The 22,514-nt window shown below is 36.8% G+C and overlaps 1 protein-coding gene across 1 annotated transcript in view; it reads right to left on the minus strand.

Moving 5' to 3' along the window:
- LOC101892092 (5-hydroxytryptamine receptor 2A-like) overlaps nucleotides 1-22,514 on the minus strand; it is a 343,177-nt gene that overhangs the window by 138,821 nt on the left and 181,842 nt on the right. The window contains exons 6-7 of the mRNA XM_059125946.1: nucleotides 18,957-19,146; nucleotides 14,003-14,140 (exon numbers count right to left, since the gene is read on the minus strand). Coding sequence (XP_058981929.1) covers nucleotides 14,003-14,140; nucleotides 18,957-19,146 — 328 coding nt within the window. The remainder of the gene's footprint in view (nucleotides 1-14,002; nucleotides 14,141-18,956; nucleotides 19,147-22,514) is intronic.

Genomic DNA, 22,514 nt, shown 5'->3' on the forward strand with positions numbered 1-22,514 from the left:
GTGAAAATGTGCACGTTCGGTTGGCCACCAGAACTCAAACGCCGGTCATGGTGATGGCGTGGGCCGCCATAACATAACCGCAGAGCAACATTCGGGCAGCAACATTGAAGGCCATAATTCGTGCCAAAGGTGACCAATTCATACAAAACAAAACTAAACCTATTCTAAAATTTGATGCTACATTCGACATTTTGTACTTTTGTACAAAAAAAATTGAAAAAAATTTAAAAATTATGGCGATTGACTTTGTTGAATTTTTTTATCTCACCCTTTATTAAGGTCTCTTGCAACGTTAGCCTTGAATATCCTTGTAGTCTGCTTGAGTACTTACTAAAGGACATGGTTGCACCCTTGATTTTCCTAGTATTCCTCTCCCTAATAAACATACCTGAAGAGCTAGCGTTGAAGAACCATCCCAGAATCCTTGGATAATCTTAGAATACTTATCCAGGTCTCAATCGTATAAACACCTGGCCTTCCCGTCCTGAGACTATGAGTACTTATTCAGGTTTCCTAATTAGACGAAACCCTGTGACCCATGTAAAATCCTGCGGACGGCGGACAATTAGACCTAGTTGACCTATTTATTTTCTTTAGCGCTGTATATAGTAAACTTTGTATTTATAAAATCTCTAAGCCATTGAGGACAAAACGCTGGACCCCGACGAGCTATTCCAGTTCATGTGGAGGAATCCTGTAATAACTGTGGCGCCCTAGTAGGGACAGAGGAAGAGAGGGAGTTAGAGAGTGTGTGCTAATTGAACAAAAACAATTAAAAAATATTAAGTTCGGCCTGGCCGAACTTTTAATTCCCTCTACCTTTGGATAAAGAAAACATTTTTATATACAATAATAATCTGAATTCAAACGTGTTCCACTTTAAACTACAAATACCAGTAAGGCTATTTGCTGTTAAAATTTTCAAATAACCATAAAGTGGACGAGGCCGTTGTATGGGGCCCATACCAAAATGGGGAACCTCCATACGCTCTTTTTCAAGTTGGCGGGTATTATGACAGTGCGCGATCAGAGATATTGTGGTGGCCTGAACAAAAACCTGGAGGATTTCAATTGTGAAGTAGGCGATACAGTAGATGAACCGAGGAAGCGGTTCGCAGTGTTCGTAGCACAACTGCATTCTCCAGATGTTACGAAGAGATTTCTCGAAATCCAGGCGTTAGATGAGAAGGAGTCAGGCTTAATTGGAGAAAGTAAGCCGCTCGAGTTAATCGGAAAGCTGGAAGAGCGAGCTATAATCTACGTGATACCCAACTACGATCTGGTCAAGATTATACCTGAGGTGCTACATGGTCGAACATTAATGTGGTTTAGGAATAACAGCAAGCCTTACCAATCTTGGAAGTCCTTCCGACAAGACTTCATAACCTTCTTTCTCTCTTCCTGACCTTCTTTCTCCCGATTCATGGACAATTTAGAAGACAAGAATTCGCTAACGAAAACAGATACCTCTTGAATTGTTCAATCATAGTGGCTGCACCGAGGAGCAAAAGATCGGAACAATCTTTAAGAATGCCTCGCCCGAATATCTCCGGTACATCAAGCGAAATGATTTCACCGATCTGGCCGGCTACGCCAAATATTACAAGATGTCACCATCGCTGAATTGAATCGATAGCAACGGAAAAATGCACGAGACAACGGTAAATCCCGTTACGTCCTGTTCTCGGTGTGGACAAGACAGACACATTGCAGCAGGATGTCGTAACCTACCGAAAGCCATCTGCCGGGAATGTGGCCGACCTGGTATACGGACCATAGCTTTGCAGGAAAAGGTCGGGAAACGGGCGTAGTACCCGCATAAGCGTAGGGAATGTGGATACCAAGACAGTATCCCTACAATCGAGTCACAGTCTTTTATTTCTCCAACTCAGGTCTAATTACTAAATGTTTAATAAGAAATCGCTTGTGATATTCAAAAAAAATTTATTTTGAGGATGAGGTTAACAACTTCACAAATCTCTAACTATGAAAATACTTCTTTTGTGATGTTCTGCCTGCTTTTTATTCCAGTTACTTGTTATCGCTTCTTTGGACGACTTCGATACCTTAAATTCATTGTACAGGGTGAGATAAAAAAACTGCAACAATGTCAAATGCCATAATTTTTATTTTTTTACATTTTATTAAATGAAAGCAAAAAATGTAGAAAATAGCATCAAATTTTAGAATAAGTTTATATTTGTTCGGATGGGTCACCTTTGGCACAAATTATGGCCTTCAAAGGGCCAATGAAAGCGTCGCACGCTGCACGAATGTTGCTCTGTGGTATATTGGCCCATTCCAGGCGAAGCACTTGCTTAAGGTGATTGCCACTTTGGTATTTTTTAGCGCCAACCTTACTTTCCAAAATACCCCAGATACAATAGTCCAACGGATTGTTATCCAGTATTTTGGTGCCCATTGTGCGCTGTAAATGAATGAGGAACCTCATTTTGTAACTATTCTTGGGTGGCGCGTTCTGAGTGCGATGGTGCTGAGTCCTGTTGGAATGTCCAAGGTCTACGGCCAAAATGTTTGCGTACCCAAGGCTTCAATACACCCACCAGAATACTTTTTAATTTTCGGCATTTATTTTGATGCCACGGTCGATTAATACGAGCGGTCATATTGTTTGTTTACAAACTGCTGGACAACGAATGTTTTCTCATCGGAGAAACCCAAATTCGGCCATGCGAAGCAACTCCTTCGCTCTTTTGAGTCTATTTTCTTTCTGTTGCGGTGTAAGTTCTTGCACTTTTTGGAATTCCAATGGCTTTACCCCGAGTTCAGTTTTCAATATTTGCCGAATGGAACATTGCGATATCTTCAGCTCACGAGCCATTTTTCGGCCACTGTGACGCGGGTTTCCATCAAGTCGCTTCTTTACTTTTCGAACCATTTCTGCTAATGTTGTTGTTTTCTTCCATCCACTTCCTTTACATTTAAATGCTGGAGTTCTCTAACGATAGCCACGTTTGTAAACAATATAATGAGCTGTCACTGGAATATTTTTAACATCTGTAGGACGAGTGGCCTAGAAATGACACCAGTTTTAAGTTTGTTGCAGTTCTTTCATCTCATCTTTGTTTATAACAAATTTGAATTATATTCTAAGAAGATTGCATAGACTGTCCTTTCATTTTCTCTCATTTAAAGCGTTACAAAACATCCCTATAAATACAAAAATGTGTGGCCCCTATGGAATTTTTTTCCAACATAATTTCCATTATTTGCCTCGTGCAATCCGAAAAATTAAAGCTATGTGTGACATGTGCGTCAAGAATCGCGTGAATAAATTTAAATATTGTGTAAAGTGTGAGCGTATAAAAAACAAACAAAGAAAATGGCAAGGGATTCTCCTGAAGAACCGACATAACAAACGACTTGAGATTTTTCTTAAATTTGCCAAACAAAAGAAAATTATACGTTTGTTGCCACGGCGGAAGGAAGCACACACTTTCACCCGTAAAGTTTCGTTTGATGCGCTACAATTAACTTTGTGTTTTATTGTTCCGTTTGTTGGATGTTGATTTTCCTTCATTAAATTCGATTCGTTGGAATTGTAAATCGTCCTTTTCTTCCACGTTTCATTACATTTGAAATAAATTATTATACTTTAGAAGCCGCAATGTTTGTGTGCGTGTGATATTTATTTGTATTTCTCTCACTTCACTTAGCTTTGCAGTGTGTGTGTGTGTATGTATATATGTATGTGAGTGAGTGAGTGTGTGTAATACTGAGGTGAATATTTTCATGTGAAATTGTATGTCTTACTGTTGTTCCTCTAATGAATTGTAAATGTGGAAATGTGAAAACAAATATTAATTTCCCGTGCCTCCAAACAGAACAAAAACAACAAAGTAATTTTGAGTTTTGTACGTTATGTGGGAACATGTGTTAAATATATGCATGTATGAATGTGTGAACATGCATACATAACTATATGTAGTAGCTAGCGCTTTTCAATGATGTTTCTTGGAAATTTTGAAAATATTTTTTCACCTGAATGCCTCTTGATTACTTTTCCGCATTCAAGGCTATGACATATTCTGTTGACCTTGGCAATCGAATTTCTTTAAAATAGAGAAGTATTATATCATATCCAAAAAAAAAAAAAAAAAAAAAATAATAAAAAAAATAACCAGAAATGGATTGCACATGGAATATCAAATCAATCGATAAGCTAGCGAACCAAAAATTTGACATGATAGCCCTACAAAAAAGTTTTTAGGTTCTGCAACAAAAATTGGGCCATTTTATTGACAATGCTTTAAGCAATATATGTGTCTCTTATTAATTCCATAGCTCTTTCCCTCATATTATTATTACTTACGATAGGTCTATATATTGGGCGTATTCTTCAGCAAGAGGTCCACATTAAAATTTTAGATTCGTTCCATCAGTTCGTGTCAGGCCTTTTTATTTCAATTGTTCTGTTTGACAAAATACTTTAATTGAAGCTTCATACATCGTACTAAATGTTCAGACTTTCACTTTCCACCAAAAGTCTTTTTCATAAAACCATTGCACAATGGACCCACATCCATTTATTCCGTCCAAAACTATTTCAACGTCTCAATATGTAAGCTTTAGAAACCAACAGAGATCTCCATATCAAATGTAATGTTTTTGGCTCTGTTATTTTCCATTTTACCAATTATAGTACCATTTAGTACAATTATGGTACTTATATTCAAAACCATCTCCTTCTCTCTAGTACAGACACCAGTGACAGTGACCTCAATATCAATACCCAATTTTGTACCGCATTTAAAAAAAATCTCCATTTCCCAACTTCAGATACTAACAGTGTCCTCAATATCAAATTTCAGGATTTCAGCTCTTTAATTTCCCCCATTACCAAAGTAAGTTCCATTTAGTACAGCTATAGTACGCAGTTGCAAAACCACAACCAGTGGTGGAATTCTCTAGCTCATTTTTTTAAGTTACCGACAAAATTCGGTAAAATTAGAATGCTTATAATTTCGGTAATATACGAAATTTTTCGATTAGTTAGCGACGAAATCAAAGTAGTCACTATGACCTACCGATAGATAACAATGTTGTCAATTTTAACTTTCGCACAATTATTGGACTCAATTCAAAATTACCGCCACATTTCAAATACAGAAACTATCAGTAATCTCGATATCAAATTTCAAAATATTCACCCAATTCCAAATACAGGGTAACTGCAACCATTTCTAAGCCACTCGTCCGTCAGCTATTAAAATTATTGCAGTGACAGCTCCTTATATTGTTTACAAGCGTACCGAAGCATTTTGGTGAGAATTTTCCAGAAAAAAAGTTATTCGTGATGGAATTCAATCATGACAGTGTGATTTCTTTATATTTAGCTGGAAAACCACAAGTGGCTATCGTTAGAGCACTGCAGCATTTAAATGTGAATAAATCTTTTGTGTCTCGTACTATCGCTCGTTACCGTGATACTGGTATCGTAGCAAGACGTCAAGGAAGTGGACGGAAGAAAACAGCAACATCAGCAGAAATGGTACGAAAAGTAAAGAAGCGACTTGATCGAAACCCGCGTCGCAGTGGCCGAAAAATGACTCGTGAGCTGAACAAATTGCAATGTTCCATTCGGCAAATATTGAAAAATGAGCTTGGGGTAAAGCCATTGAAATTCCAAACATTACAGTTCAAAAGATAAAAAAATACCGAATTTTATCGCGAAAATATCCTGGAGGAGGAATTAAAGCCTTGGGCACGCAAAAATTTTGGCCGCAGAGATTGGACATTCCAACAGGACTCAGCACCATCGCACTCAGCACGCACTACCCAAGAATGGTTACAAAATGAGGTTCTTCGCTTCATTTCCAGCGCACAATGGCCACTAAAATCTCCGGATACCAATCCGTTGGACTATTGTATATTATAATTTAAAGTTCAAAGGACTAAATATGCCGAAGCATTTGTATCTTTTAAATTCGGGCTTGTATTGCCCACTTGGCGCACAATTAATTTGAAATCGGATAAAAAAATATGTGTGAGCTATATCCAAATCGGAACCGATCTCGATAAAATTTAGCAAATGTATTTCTGAGCTGTATTTGATATATTTCTCCAAATATTGTTGTTACAGAGTGCATATTACGGCTGCGGAGGACAAAAATAACAAATCGGATGAACAATATGTATGGGAGCTATAGCTATATCTGAACCGATTTCGATCAATTTTGGCATACTTATTTTCACGTCCAATCTGATCGTACGTGCAAAATTCCATACTATTCGGGCTGATATTACACATTTGGTGCACAATAAAAAGCAAATCGGACGAAGATATATATGGGAGCTATATCTAAATTTTTAATGATTATCTCCAATTTCAATAGGGTTCGACCCTGGGCCAAACAAATGATTTGTGCAAAATTTCATCTGGATAGGGCAATAAATGCGAACTGTACTTTGTTTTCAAAAATACATGGACAGACGGACGGACATGCATAAATCAACTCAGAATGTGATTCTATGCAGATCATCAAAAGGAACTATGGGTCTATCTCCTTTCCTTTTGCCTGTTACAAACAAGTGCACAAAGCCATAACACCCTGACCACCTTGTGGTCTAGGGTATAGATACAAAAGTAAGGTTGGAACTAAAAAATACCAAAGTACCACCTCAAGCGAGCGCTTCGCCCGGTATGAGCCGGTATGAGCAACATTCGGGCAGCGTGTGTCGGTTTCGTTGGCCGTTTGAAGACCATAATTCTTGCCAAAGGTGACCAATTCGAAAAATCTAAACTTATTATGTCCGACTATTTCCGACATTTTTTGCTTTCATTCAATAAAATTTAAAAAATTTAAAAATTATGACGATTGGCTTTGTTGCAGTTTTTTTATCTTACCCTGTACATCATAATGTGGACTAATGTGAACAGTTCTATGCAAGGATGATTTTTGCGGACCTAAAATACATCTGAGGAAAATTTCATCGACCTACTTTATTTCGTACAGAGGCTAGAACGATTTGTGCAGAAGTTCAGGCAGAATATATATCTTTGGGGGATATCAAATTTGTATTTCGAGTTGTTACAAACGAAATGACAAAATTAATTACCGTGGAGGGTATAAAAATTGGGATGAGGTATGATTTCTTCAAAAAAGGTTTAATCCCAATCCCTAGTTCAACGGCTGTAATTTATACTTAAAATTTTAATAGGTGGAAAATTTTAAAAGGACGTGCAATGTTTAGCCCTGTAAAATTTAGCAACGATTTTTTATGTGCTATTTCAGAATTTAATTTTAGTCTTCCAAACTCCCTCCCATACCCTGCATTTATTGATATATGTTAGTTTGTACTAAAAACTATGTTATATTTATTTTGAAAATTTAAAGTTTATATTCTTAAAAAAAGAAACGAAGAAAAATAACTCCTCCAATATGTGATTGCCCCAACGAAATAAAAAGTCAACAAATAGTGAAATTCAAACCAAACATACCTTCACACACGAACACACAACATGTATGAAAGCGATGTATGTTTTACAAATTGAAATTTACTATTGAAACATCAAAAAAAATTATTTAAACAAAGATCTCTTTTTTTGTGAAAGAAGTTCATGCTATTAACTTTTGAAATGCTACAAAATGCCTTTCAAATTTTGCGACAAGTGCACCAACATATGCGGAATGCCAGCCATGCTTGTTGCCAAAGTTGGTAAACGTATTCAGTTTAGGTTGCATTTCGTTTGCTGTGCTTCCGAGTATCCAGTCTTTAGCCGATTTTTCATCTTTGTGAATGGCATTCATGCCGTTGAAGCATTCTTATACATATGTATGTATATCCTAAATAAAGCTTATCTGTGTTTAAAGTAAAGATGAACTGTGTGTTTGCGGTGTAAAGCTGAAAAGAGAAACCCGACCGACATCCTACTTTTTTTGGCGTCAGTCAGGTACAAAAGACACTACTGACAAACATTGACAGATAAAAGAGAATTGGAAATGAAAGGAGTCCAAAAAAGAATACAGTAGAAACATCTCATATTGACTGCAACGTTAATAAAAACTGAAGTAAAGGAGTTCTCCGGTTTCCTTTGGTATTTGTGATACCGACACACACAAACAAAACACGCAATAGAATCATGTGTGGAAAATGGAAGCTTTCAAAAGAAAATTTAGAAACCCGAAGAAATGTGAGGAACAAAGTAACGAAACAAAGACTCTGTGTGTGTGGGTGTGGATACTCTTAATAACACTTTAAAACTGTTGTAATGTGTACAGGAGCATGTGCGTATGTAAGGGTATGCTTTACATCTGCATGAGTTCAATTACAATTTTTTATCGCGAAAGAAATTAAATACAAATTATATTAATGAAATACTCTTAGCCGGAGTTGATGAATTCGAAAGGAAAAGATTGTGTATTTTATATCGGCTTGTATGAATAATTTAATGGGAATTTAAGGGGAGAGAACTTCCGTCATGTAAATACAGGGTGAGATAAAAAAGCAGCAAAGTCAAACGCCAACATTTTTATTTATTTTTTTTTTTAATTTTATTGAATGAAAGCAAAAAATGTCGGAAATAGCATCAAAATTTAGAATAAGCGTAGATTAGAATAGAATTATGGCCTTCAAATGGCCAATGAAACCGTGAAACCATGCTGCCCGAATGTTGCTCTGGCCCATTCCCGGCGAAGCGCTTGTTTGAGGTGATCGAAACTTTGGTATTTTTTAATCCCAACCTTGCTTTCCAAAATACTCCAGACACAATAGTCCAACGGATTGGTATCCGGAGATTTTAGTGGCCATTGTGCGCTGGAAATTAAGCGAGAAACCTCATTTTGTAACTATTCTTGGGTGGCGCGTGCTGAGTACTTTTGGAATGTCCAAGGTCTGCGACCAAAATGTTTGCGTGTCCAAGGCTTTAATACACCCTTCCGAATATTTTCGCGATAATATTCGGCATTTATTCTGATGCCACGGTCGATTAATACGATCGGAGAGCGACCATCGGCTATTATGGCGACCCATACCACCACCATGCCCGGCGCTTAAGTTCTGGTGGCCAAGCGAAGGTGCACATTTTCACCTGACCTCTTTGGCAAGTAAACACTATCATTCTGTTTGTTTACAAACTGCTGGACAATGAATGTTTTCTCATGGAGAAAACCAAATTCGGCAGTTCACCACTTTCGGCCAAGCGAAGCAACTCTTTCGCTCTTTTGAGTCTATTTTCTTTCGGTTGCGGTGTAAATTCTTGCACTTTTTGGAATTTCAATGGCTTTATCCCGATCTCATTTTTCAATATTTGCCGAATGGCCATTTTTCTGATTTCTCTGCTGACCATTTCTGCTGATGTTGCTGTTTTCTCCCATCCACTTCCTTGACGTCGGGCTACGATACCAGTATCACGGTTATGAGCGATGGTACGAGACACAAAAAATTTATTAACATTTAAATGCTGGAGTGCTCTAACGATACCCACTCGTGGTTTTCCAGCCAAATATCACGCTTGAGTTCCATCGCGAATAACTTTTGTTTTTTAATGTTCCTCCATGTGAAATACTACTACGAATAGTGCTCCGACTGCGGTACACTACGTTTTTTAGTGTTCCGGCTGCGATACAGTACGATTATCGTTGTGCTCCGGTATAGTATCTCTAAAATTTTTTTGAAGGGTTGTGTTCCGGTACGGTATAGTAGTGTGCCACTCCACCTCGGTACGGTACAGAACACTACGGTACAGTACCATAAATGTATAGAATTTTACAAATGGAATTATAAAATTTAAATTCCTCTATCTTATAGAGGATATAGAAGAGAGGTATGTTTGAGCTACCCTTAATCACGAAACTAAATTCTTCGGACGATGATCTTCTAACAGTTAGGTATTTGGATTCAAAAATATACCCCAATTGGAATTAAAAAGTACGGTAAGAACAATTGCAAAACTACCAATTCATCCAGAAAACGGTGCAGCTCCGTGTGGTTTGATAGGCTTGTGGCATCATTGGACCGTACTTTTTTACCCAAAAAGCAAGAGCTTGACTTACATGACATGGGATTTGAACAAGACAGTGTAACATGCCACACAGGACGCGTAACAATTGACCTATTACGAGGCGAGTACGGTTAGCATTTTCGTTCAAGTTCGGAACGAATCAATTGGTCGTTTAGATCGTGCCATTCAACGCCGTTAGACTATTTGGAAATTGGTTTCTCTCGAAAAGAATAAAATCATTTGGTAAAGAGAAATTGAATACTTCTGATCGCCTACGGAAATTGTTAGTTAACATTTCGAGTTTCTCTTCGAAGAAAGTCGTCAAAATTAGAAAAAAATAATTGTTGTGAACTTTTTGATATTTGTTGCTTATTTAAATAAAACTTTCAAATATGTCGTACACTCCATTCGACAGGTTCATCTGGGTTTCCGATACCTTCGTCAGGTTCGGGCAATGAAACCAGAGGAAATAAACCGCTGTGCAGTAGAATTTCGTAGTGCCGAGCTAGATACATGTATGCTCTTCTTGGAAACGTCTGAGGACTCCACTAAAGAAATGATCGAGTCCGCTGATCATAAATATGAGGTCGTGCACCAGTAATATATGAAATGATTAACAGACCTAATTAATCAGTTGTTAGAATTTCGAGATTCGAGAAAATCGCTGAACTCCTCTCGTTGTAGTTCAGTAGTCTCACTTTTGCAGCATCCCTGTAATACTCCTCAAGAATTACAGTCTTCTGATGTAGCTTTAGAGATAGCGAACTCTGTCTGTTGAAACCACAATACAGCCTACATTTTTTTGACATAGAGCGTCAAAATTTAGCAGAACAATTTGTATTGTGTTTAAGATGGTGGATATTGAAAATGAGATATATTGGTCCACGTTTTGGTATAGTCCCCATTGAACGATACTTTTCGATATTCGGTATTTTGTTAATTTTTGCCACATTTTTTCACGGAATTGTCTAAAAATTGGTATTTGTAGGGTATAATGGGTTCTAGCTCGTGTGGCTGAACATTGTATGTATAGGTCCACGCTTTGGTATAGCCTCCATGTAACGGTACCTGCCGATATTCGATATTTTGATACAAATGGGAATTTTTAGTTCATAATAGGTTCTAGACCGGTGGCAAAAATTTCCTATAGCGCACATATTACACTACACTCCAATACAGGGTTGCCCATATTCGACGGACCCATGTTTTTTTAAAAATCAAAGAAAAAATTAAAAATTGGGCGGTTGGCAATGTTAATCGTTTAATTTGTTCCAAGTAGATTTGTTTACATCAATTTTTGAATATGAAATCTCTCAAATGGCCGCCTCTGGCGTTGATGGCGTATTGTGCCCTTTTTGCTGCATTTTCCATCGTTTTTGCCAACATTTCGGCCGGAATAGCGGCTATTTCTTCACGAATGTTGTCCTTGAGCTCTTCTACGGCCCTTGGCTTGTTAACGTAAACCATGGACTTTAAATATCCCCACAAGAAGAAGTCAGGCGGCGTCAAATCGGGTGAACGCAGTGGCCAGTCCAAATCACCACTTTTCGACATCAAACGGCCCGGAAACAAATTCTTCAGAAAATCGATTGTTATGCGACTTGTGTGCGGTGGAGCGCAGTCTTGTTGAAACCAGAACTGCCTCATATGCTTTCGACGAATAATTGGCTCCTGATTGATGGTAACAGCATGGCCATTTTCATTTTGGAAGAAAAACGGCCCAATGACCGTTTTCGCATTAACGCCGCACCAAACTGTGACTTTTTCGTCATGAAGAGGCACTTCTTGAATCTTCTGAGGATATTCAGTGGCGTAAAACGGCACTTTTGCTTATTTACGGTCCCATTCAATGTGAAATGGGCTTCATCGGACATGATAATTTTGTTCCAAAATTGCTCGTCATCTTCGGCCATTTCGATGACTCTTTGGGCCCATTCCAATCGACGAGGCTAGTCCGCAGGCAACATTCTTTGCGTCAATTGAATTTTGTACGGAAAAAAATGCAAATCAATGCGAATAATCCGTTGTAAAGTGGACCGAGCCATGCCCAACTGCTGAGATCGGCGTTTTTGGGATGTTCTTGGGGACCTCTCAACACTGGCTCGTACGGCAGCGATATTCTCGGCCGATCGCCTTGGTCGACTTTTATATGGCCTCTTCGGATTAGAAAGAGCCTTACCAGTCGAAAATGTTTCGTATAAACGCTTAATGGTGTTCTTAGAAGGCGCACTTCTCACATTTTTTAATGTTTTAAAAGCACATTGAGTTTTCACAATTGACTTCTTCTGTTGAATGTAAATTTCAACTATTTCAGAGCGCTCGCGTGGCGTGAATTGGTTCATGGTAAAAATCTGCTTGGACTGACGCTTCAAACGCGGTATGTCATTAAGCGATGTGACATCTCTGTCAAAAGTTATGGCGTTGCCAGATGGGTCCGTCGAATATGTATTTTTGTATTCGGTATGTTGATAATCCTAGTCAATTTTACCCACATAATTGGAATTTTAAAAGATTTGATAGATGACAATCTTTGAAGTGTAAAATTCTCCACAGAGGTTCCCGTTTTGGTATGGCCCCATATAACGGTCTCACCCCCTTTATGGTTTTTTGATAAGTTTAACTGCATTATGCAAAAGATCTTACTGATATATGAAGTTTGAAGTGAAACACACGTGAATTCAGTAAATTTTATGTAAAAATGTTTTCTTTACTCTAAGATGGAGGGTATTAAAAGTTCGGTCTGGAAAAACTTTTTTATAGCTCTTAAAAATCATACCATAGCTCAATGTCTGCCCACCACTACGTGTACATAAATTAAAACTCCTTCATAAATTACTTAGCATCTAACCCAAACTGAAGGACATCATCGTCATCACCTTCTGGTAATGATATATTGTAGCAAAAAGTAATCCCAACTGGCTTGACACTTGTAAATTTGTGGTTTCACTTTTATTTTTATGCAGATATCAACACTTGCATAGACAGTAACTTCAGACAACTGATGCGGTTGATGGCTAAACAGTTTAATCATTTCCCACACGCACACATACACAGGCACTCACACACAACCGACTGACCGGGCGGGCGTAACATCAATTTATTGTTTGCACTTCAATTTGTCTGATCAGAGCCATATGGACAAAGTGACCACGTTTATCGGCAACGGTGTTGGTCCATCGGTGTGGTCAGGTGGTTTCACTTTGTTTTTGTGCGAATAGTTTTTTTACTCTGCCTCTCTCACCTTTTCTTCTTTTTTATGTTTCACATGTGTTTATACGCATTACCCTCCACTTGGGCATGGGTCCGGTAGTGGCAGTGGTGGTCATGGCCCATGTTTGTAGGTTGTAGGGATATTGCCTTTTTCAATTACCAACATGTTAACACATTCATCCATCAATTTAACGATGTTTGGCATTTAAAAGTGTAAAAAAGAAGAGAAATGAGGATGAACGGAGAATTGCCTTTTTGGAAAGGTTGATGGAGTCATTGTCGGCAGGAAAGTTGATAATAAATGACTCCCAGGTAAAAATGGTACTAGAAGAATCCAATATACATATGTATCGACATGTTTTTCCGTGTGTGTATGAGTGTGTGTTGCAACAGGAAGAAAAAAGGATTGTTTATCATGTAAACACTTTACTAACGAACGTCCAAGTAATTTATCATTCATTTGTTCATCAATATTAAAACACAGTAATCATCATCATCAGCTTCAACCGTTCTTCCAGCTCCATTCATCGAACAGTTACAAATAGAGATCAATATTTGAAAATTAACTCTGGCCATCTCGGAAGTGAAAAAGGATTCATCCTTTGGCAAAAAGAAAACATATGCTTCTTCGCTCCCTTAAAAGGAAGGTAAAAAGTGAAATTCTTTGGTTAAAAAGAAAAAAGCGACTTTGTCCGAAACGTGCCAAAACAAAAATATAAAAGGACACAAAGTCTATATATATATATATATATCTTAACAATATGCCTAATGGTCGTCCTGACAATGACCTTTGCATACAGACACAGATAAAGAAAATTGTATACATACCTGATTATTGTTGCCTGTTACATCAATGGGCCTTGGACGACGTCGGTGAATACGTTTTCGTGCCGTCTGGTAGATCTTCCAATATAATACCAAAATTACTAGCAGTGGCACATAAAACGTGCAACATGTGGCGAATACCTGTTGGAATAAAAGAACACGTAACAATGAGTGTGTTATATGGAATAAAAGCATAAAAGGCATGGTATGTTTTATTCACTATATATGCATGTTAAATGTCAAGGGATGAGTGAGTTTATATTGTGCTACTTCGAAAACTTGTAAATTATTTCTCAACTGTTTTAACGTTCTAATTATATTTTTATACCCTACAACACTATGTGTTGGAGGTATTATAAGTTTGATTGGGCCAAAAATTATGTAACACCACGAAATATTGGTTTCCCACATAGGAAAGTATATATGGATCTTCCTAGCTCGCCGAGCTAAGTCGATCTAAGTCGATGTTAATTTGTAATCAGTCTACAGGCCGCAATTATGGTCCGATCTTCACGAAACTTAGAATGGAGGTGGGGCTAGGATCAGAATAGAACCCTATTTCTTTTGGAGATGATTGCATGATATTTAGGGGTCGAAATGGGACAAAAACTGAAAAAATTCCTGATTTTGCAGTTGCTCTACAGGTCGCAATTATAGACCAATCAAAGCGAAAGTTAGCATGGGGATAGAGCTTAGGGCTGGGCAGAAGCCTTCCAATTTTGATTGTCATCGGGTAATATTTAGTGGGTGAAATAGGCGACCACATTTGTGTTAAATAAAAGTCAAATTTTCCTTTAAACCGCGAATATTTTTAATCCCGGCGAAATCACAGATAGACGAACAGGTCAATTCCGACCGTTGCGTAGATGCCGATAGTATCGGTTATATATAGCGAAATATATACAATGTGTATATACAAAGGAAGGGGATGTTAGTTAGAATGCTTATATCTCAAGAATGGCTGGACCGATTTTGACAAATTTTGCCAATTCACATTGCCCTCTTGACATAAAAGTATAAAATCTAAAAAAAATCGCAGAAAATTATGCCAATAATGATGTTAATTTAGATTTCTTAGTATTTTGTGACATATTTTTATATTTTCATATTTTTTATCGCATGAGATTTTTTCAATTTGACTTATAATATTTTGTAATATTTTTTCACCTTACAACACAGGTTGGGAATATTATATAAGTATTGCAAATATCGTCCGATCCTCACGAAAATTTTCACAAGGGTAGGGTTGGGCTCAGAAGGGCTAGGGCTATTGTTTTCAAAAATGTCCGCAATGTATTAGGTCGCAAATAGAAACCAAAGAACACGAAATCTCGCATAAAGTTAGGGTTTAGGACAGCAGGTACAATGGACCACTAATTTTGTGTGAAAAAACATTTATTACAGGCGATATCCGAAATACACAAAAGGCCAACTTCTGGCTTTTTTATGCTGATTTCGTTGACGAATATAGCCAATATGGTAGACAATCATGTCATATAGATGAGTCTAAATTGGAGATACAGATGAGCCTCTTGCTTTTGGAGATGATTGCAAAATATTAAGGGGTTCAAATGAACCAAAAGCAGAAAAGATTTCCTGATCACACAATTGAAGCCAATCGACACGTCTGAGAAGAGAGTTAAGGACAGGGAAGAATTCTACCATTTTGGATGACAATTGGATTATATTTATCTGTAAAATGGACCACACAACTAAAAGCATGACGGAGTGTGTAAATATTGGGCAAATATACCTGGTGACATCATTTTAAAAGCGAAATCTTCCAGAATGGATTTAGACATAAAGGGGCTTCTACCATATTGTAGTATTGTAGGGTATCACATGGTCGGCCCCGCACGACTATAGCCTTTGCTTACTTGTTATATATGACTTTGATGGTTATTGAATAATTTATTTATAAATAAAGGATTTCTGTTTTATTGTATTTCTTCACTTTTTGACTACTTCTACAGAGTGACTACACCAGGGAAATACGTATTATTATTTACGGCATACTCATATAAATATTACATAAAATTAACTTAAACAAGTAAATACCCTCCACCATTTGGAACGAATTTGGCAATTCTCAAAAACAATGAAATCCATTAAAAATTCTGTTAAAATCTTAAAAATACCGAATGTAGCTGCTATATTAGGGTCTATACGACGACTACGTGGACATGCATAGGCAACTATTTTAATAAGCTATTACAATAATCAAATGCGAAACGTGAAAAAAAATCTGTTTATAATGTAGCTTAAATCATCAAAATGTCGAATATTGGGAGGTACCGTTATACGGGGGCTATACTGAGACGTGGACCTACATTGCTCATTTTCTGTCCTAGGCCATAGTTTCAGTTACGAACTTCAAAATACCGAATATCGGGAGGTACCGTTATGTGGGGGCTATAGGAAGACGTGGACCTAAATGGCTCATTTTCTGTCTTATGCTGCAGTATATATTACGAACTTTGAATGTATATATATATATATATATATATATATATATATATATATATATATATATATATACATATATATATTATTATTATATTATTATTATATTAGATGCACCAAACACGATATGTAGGTTCATATGTATTGCTACCTCCAATCGCACTAATACCAAAAATAAATCGATTCAACTTAAAAAACTACGGTTTCCTGTACATTAGGCACTTTATATTCCAATTTAAAAATCCCAAGGGCAAACTCTTCGTGTGCCCGGACTAAATTTAGCACTTTCCCATTTGATTTTTTATACCCTCTACCATAGTATGGAGGGTATATTAAGTTTGTCATTCCGTTTGTAACACCTCAAAATATACACAAAGTATATGGAAATGTTTCAAATTTGGTGTTTGAAGTTCGTAATAGATACTACAGCCGAAGACAGAAAATTGGCTGTGCAGGTCCACGTCTTCGTATAGCCCCCATATAACAGTACATCCCGATATTCGGTATTTTGATGATTTTAGCGACAGTATTAACGATATTTTTTAAGTTTCGCATTTGAATATTTTTAATGGCTTATGACAAATGTTATCTATGCAGGTCCATGTCGTCGTATAGACCCTAATATAGCAGCTACATTCGGTATTTTTAAGATTTTTACAAAATTTTTAACGGATTTTATTGTTTTTGAGAATTGCCATATTCGTTCCAAGTGTCCGGCCCGGCCGAACTTACAGCTTTTTTACTTGTTATAATCATTCATTTGGTAGATTACGTGTCAGAAAGAGTGGACCGGAGTACTCGTTAATAACATTTTATTTTTTAGTAAATATGTTGAGTTTGAAGAAAATAGCTAACTTGATTTGCATGTTATAAAGATTAGAAATAGCCAAATTTTGACCTTTGAGAGGAGGTACCACTAAAAATTTTGATCTAATTGTTATAAGGGCTATAATTATTAAAAATTTTGACCATTATATTGGAATGTGCCAGAAAGAGTGGCTCGTTCTATAATATAGTTAGTCCAAATATTGGGAAATACGATTGGGAGACAATCAGACGCTTCTTTCAGATTATATGAGCGTCGTGGTTATTCAAAATGATGATCTCTTATAAGAGAGATACCAGAAGGATTGGTCCATTCTATCCTATCTAGAGTTAATAGATATATTACAATTTCAAAAAATTTAAAGACCATCGGACTATTACCTTGCATTTATGAGTGTTATGATTATATAAATTTTTTACCTTATGTATGGGAAGTACTAAAAGGAAAAGCCGACCGATACAAATCTTGGTATTTGCAAAGTTAAAAAAAATCGAATGAATATTTTCATGAACTAGTTCGTTTTTGATAATTCGGTCTATATTTTAACGGATATAAATTAAATTATTGACTCACATTAAGCATAGATTTTAATATCCAATAGATATAAGTTATATGGCAGTAATAACAAGTAAAAAAGCGGTACCCTCCACGGTTTGGAACGATTTAGGACATTTAAAAAAAAAATCCATAAAAAATTTTGTTAAAATCTTTAAAATACCTAACATCGGAAGGTGCTGGTATATGGGGGAATATTTGATATTGTAGACATATATAGAAAAATCTATTTCTATGGGTATAGTGCTCACAAAGAACTCCTTGTATAGAATTTCAGACAATTCCGTTTAAAAATGTGGACAAACTCATCAAAATATGGGGTTTATACGATATTCTGGACCTACAGAGACAACTCTCTTTCAGGGGGTAAAATGCTCACAAAGAACCCCTTGTGTAGAATTTTAGACGTTTTGCAGGTCGCATTTATTATCCGATTGAGATGAAATTTTCTAATCAACATTTGCCCAATTTAGTGAAGATCGGTTCAGATATAGATATAGCTCCCATATATATTGTTCATCCGATTTGTTGTATTTGTTAGCCACAGCCGTAATATGCACTCCGTAACAACGATATTCAGGGAAGTATATCAAATACAGCTCAGAAATACCTTTGCTAAATTTTATCGATATCGGTTCAGATTTGGATATAGCTCCCACATATTTCTTTATCTGATTTCAAATGAATTTTGCACCAAATGGGCAATACAAGTCCGAATTTAGAAGATACAAATGCTTCGCCATATTTAGGCCTTTGAACTTTAAATTATAAATAAAATCATAGCGTGTATGATTGAATTCTTCCATAAAAACTTTTAATTGTTATGTAGAGCTCTACTAAATTAGCAAAGTGGTGTAGGGTATCATAAAGTCGGCCCCACCCGACTTTAGGACTTTCTTTACTGGTTTATTATAAGCGCAGGTCAATGTACCATATAAACAACAATACTGGCCTTGTTTACATTAGTTTTAATCTTTCATTTGACTATAATTCATCTTAGCATAACTTATTCTTTTGCCTATTGAATATTTAAAGTTATTTTCCTTACTCAGCATTAAAAAAATGCTTTCAAAATATATAATTTAAATGATGTCATATTTTATTTCTACTCACCTGATATGATACATCTTGTGAAACCATGCATTTCTGTTGTTCGATACGTTGCAAGTAATCTGGATCTTTCCAGCCGAATTGCGGTGCCAGCGATACTATCACTGCTGCTGTCCAAACGAAAAATATCATAAGAAAGACACGTTTGCTGGTTCGTGAATGCATGTAGTCTATGTTTGTGACAGCCCAATATCTGCAAAAATAGAGGACAAAGAAAATGCCGGTTTAGTTATTTTTTTATGAAACTCTTTACTTGAATTCGTTTGTAAGTCAATTTTGTCAATAAATAAATAAATGAATAAATGTAATTTCGAAATATTTCTCTTCGGTGTTTGCTTTGCTTTGCTCTTTTCAATTTTCTTAACATATTCAGAGATGTCTTTGCATATTAAAAATCATCATAAATAATTTAATTTGTATGCATGTCACACATATCACAAACTACACATGAAGACAGCTTAAGATGCTACATACATACATATTTACAATGTCTTACAACATTTGTGTATGTCAGGCAAAAATATCGACATACATGTCTATCCACATTACATCCATCATCATCATCATCGTCTCCACGGCAAGTAAGTATATAAGTAAGTCTGCATTAAGGAGAATGGTTTCATGTAAGATTATAGTCTTACAAATACAATTATATACACACGTGTATGTTACACAAACATATACATATGCAGTTTGCAGAAAATAACTTAATTTATAATTTGAAGTCTGGCCAAAAGTTATATTGCATTTTTTTTGGTCTAACATAGCTAACTAACTTCAAAATACATACTGTGTTACTTCTTGGCCTAAGGGTTACGCATTTTTTGAAATTTTGTTGGGTATGTCAAACTTGGTGGAGCTACACATTAAGTATCTCAGAGAAAACGACATTTTAAATTAAAATAACTCTTATAAAATTTGAAACCGTTATTCTCCAAACATAGCTTATTGTAATTTTTCTGCCATATTTCTGCCGTCAATCGTAGACCTTATTAATCCAGTCCCTTTAGGACACACTTCACACAAATTAACAATTTTCAAACAAGTAAAAACCAACGGCGAAACGCGTCGCATAGTGGTGAGTGTGTGATAGTGTCTATCTGGCTTTCCTTTTCACTGCAAATTTCAGATCATTAAGCTCGTCTCGAAAGAGAAAACAAACACATAAATCATAAAACATATGATCTTCGCCTTAACAAGGCAAAACTCAAAAATTCAGCCGAGCCTGGCTGTGGGATTTGAACCGCGGACCTCGGTGTGCAGCCAACTAGAAGTTGCCGTCTCTACGTTCAGAGCCATTAACCCGTCTTCCTAAAGCAGCACTAAAACAAGTGTATGCATTGGAAGCAATGTAGTTGTTGTGGACAAAAAATCCATCACTACAAAAACAAAACTTTGCTGTGAAAAAGATCTGCCAATAGAACTTGAGTCGAACCTGGAGAGTTTCTAGTGTATAATTCGCATATGCTAATTTGCAATAAGTTCGAAATATATACTACTTTCCAGAGAACGGCCCTTGTAAGCCATCATCCACACCTAATATGCCTGATGAGCCGCTTAACCAACGGCGAAACGCGTCGCATAGTGGTGAGTGTGTGATAGTGTCTATCTGGCTTTCCTTTTCACTGCAAATTTCAGATCATTAAGCTCGTCTCGAAAGAGAAAACAAACACATAAATCATAAAACATATGATCTTCGCCTTAACAAGGCAAAACTCAAAAATTCAGCCGAGCCTGGCTGTGGGATTTGAACCGCGGACCTCGGTGTGCAGCCAACTAGAAGTTGCCGTCTCTACGTTCAGAGCCATTAACCCGTCTTCCTAAAGCAGCACTAAAACAAGTGTATGCATTGGAAGCAATGTAGTTGTTGTGGACAAAAAATCCATCACTACAAAAACAAAACTTTGCTGTGAAAAAGATCTGCCAATAGAACTTGAGTCGAACCTGGAGAGTTTCTAGTGTATAATTCGCATATGCTAATTTGCAATAAGTTCGAAATATATACTACTTTCCAGAGAACGGCCCTTGTAAGCCATCATCCACACCTAATATGCCTGATGAGCCGCTTAACCAACGGCGAAACGCGTCGCATAGTGGTGAGTGTGTGATAGTGTCTATCTGGCTTTCCTTTTCACTGCAAATTTCAGATCATTAAGCTCGTCTCGAAAGAGAAAACAAACACATAAAAAAAAAAAAAAAAAAGCAGTAAGTTCGGCTGGGCCGAACTTTGAATACCCTCCACCATTTGGAACGAATTAGAAATTTTTCAAAAAAAAAAAAAAAAAAAAAAAATAAAATAAAATCCATTAAAAATTTTTTCAAATCTTTAAAATATCTAATTTAATTTTAATTTATTGTGGACCTATAAAGACAAATCTATGTCTGCGTGTAAAGTACTCACAAGGAACTCCTTGTGTGGATTTTCAGATAATCCCATTAGAAAAAGTGGCTAAAATCATCAAAATACCGAATTTAGGGGAGTACCGTTATATGGGGGATATGCGATATTGTGAACCTATATAGACAATTCCGTTTCAGGGGTAAAGTGCTCACAAAGAACTCCGTGTGTGGATTTTCAGACAATACGATTGGTAAATGTGGCTAAAATCATCAAAATACCGAATATCGCGGGGTACCGTTATATGGGAGCTATACGTTATCGTTAACCTATATAGAGAATTCTCTGTCGGGAGGTAAAGTGCTCACAAAGAACCCCTTGTGTACAAAGAACCCCTTGTGTACACAGAACCCCTTGTGACCATTCCGTTGACAAATATGGCTAAAAACATCAAAATACCGAATATCGGGGGTACCGTTATAAGGGGGATATACGATATCGTGGACCTGTATAAACAATTCTCTCTCAGGGGGTAAAATGCCCACAAGGGGCTCCTTTTGTGGATTTTAAGACAATTCCATTCAAAAGTGTGGCTAACATCATCAAAATACCAAATATCGGGGGTACCGTTATATGGGGGCTATGCGATTTCATGGACCTATATAGATAATTCTCTGCCGAGGTATAAAGTACACACAAGGAACTCCTTGTGTGGATTTTCAGACAATTCCGCTAAAAAATGTGGGTAAAATCATCAAAATACCGAATATCGGGGGGTACCGTTATATGGGGGTTATACGATATCGTGGACCGATATAGCCCATCTTCGAACTTGACTTGCCTGCAGACAAAAGAGAGATCTGTGCAAAATTTTATCTTCCTATCTTAATTCGTTTAGACTGTAGCGTGATTACAACAGACGGACAGACGGACGGACAGGTCTAAATCGTCTTAGAATTTTACGCTGATCAAGAATATATACTCTTTGTTGGGTCTAAAATGATTATTTCGATGAGTTACAAACGGAATGACAATCTTAATATACCCTCCATATTTTTTTTTGGTGGAGGGTATAAAAAGAGTAAAGCAATTGACTGACTGACTTTACGATTTATCAACGCCCATACGAAACGGCTCAAACTAAAAATTTTGGGCGAAAGTTATTCTTGGTCCGATGTATATGGCGAGCTACTAAAGCTAGAACTCTTAAATTTGATTTGTGG

Source organism: Musca domestica, unplaced genomic scaffold, assembly GCF_030504385.1.
Source record: "Musca domestica strain aabys unplaced genomic scaffold, Musca_domestica.polishedcontigs.V.1.1 10, whole genome shotgun sequence".
NCBI classification, from domain to species: domain Eukaryota; kingdom Metazoa; phylum Arthropoda; class Insecta; order Diptera; family Muscidae; genus Musca; species Musca domestica.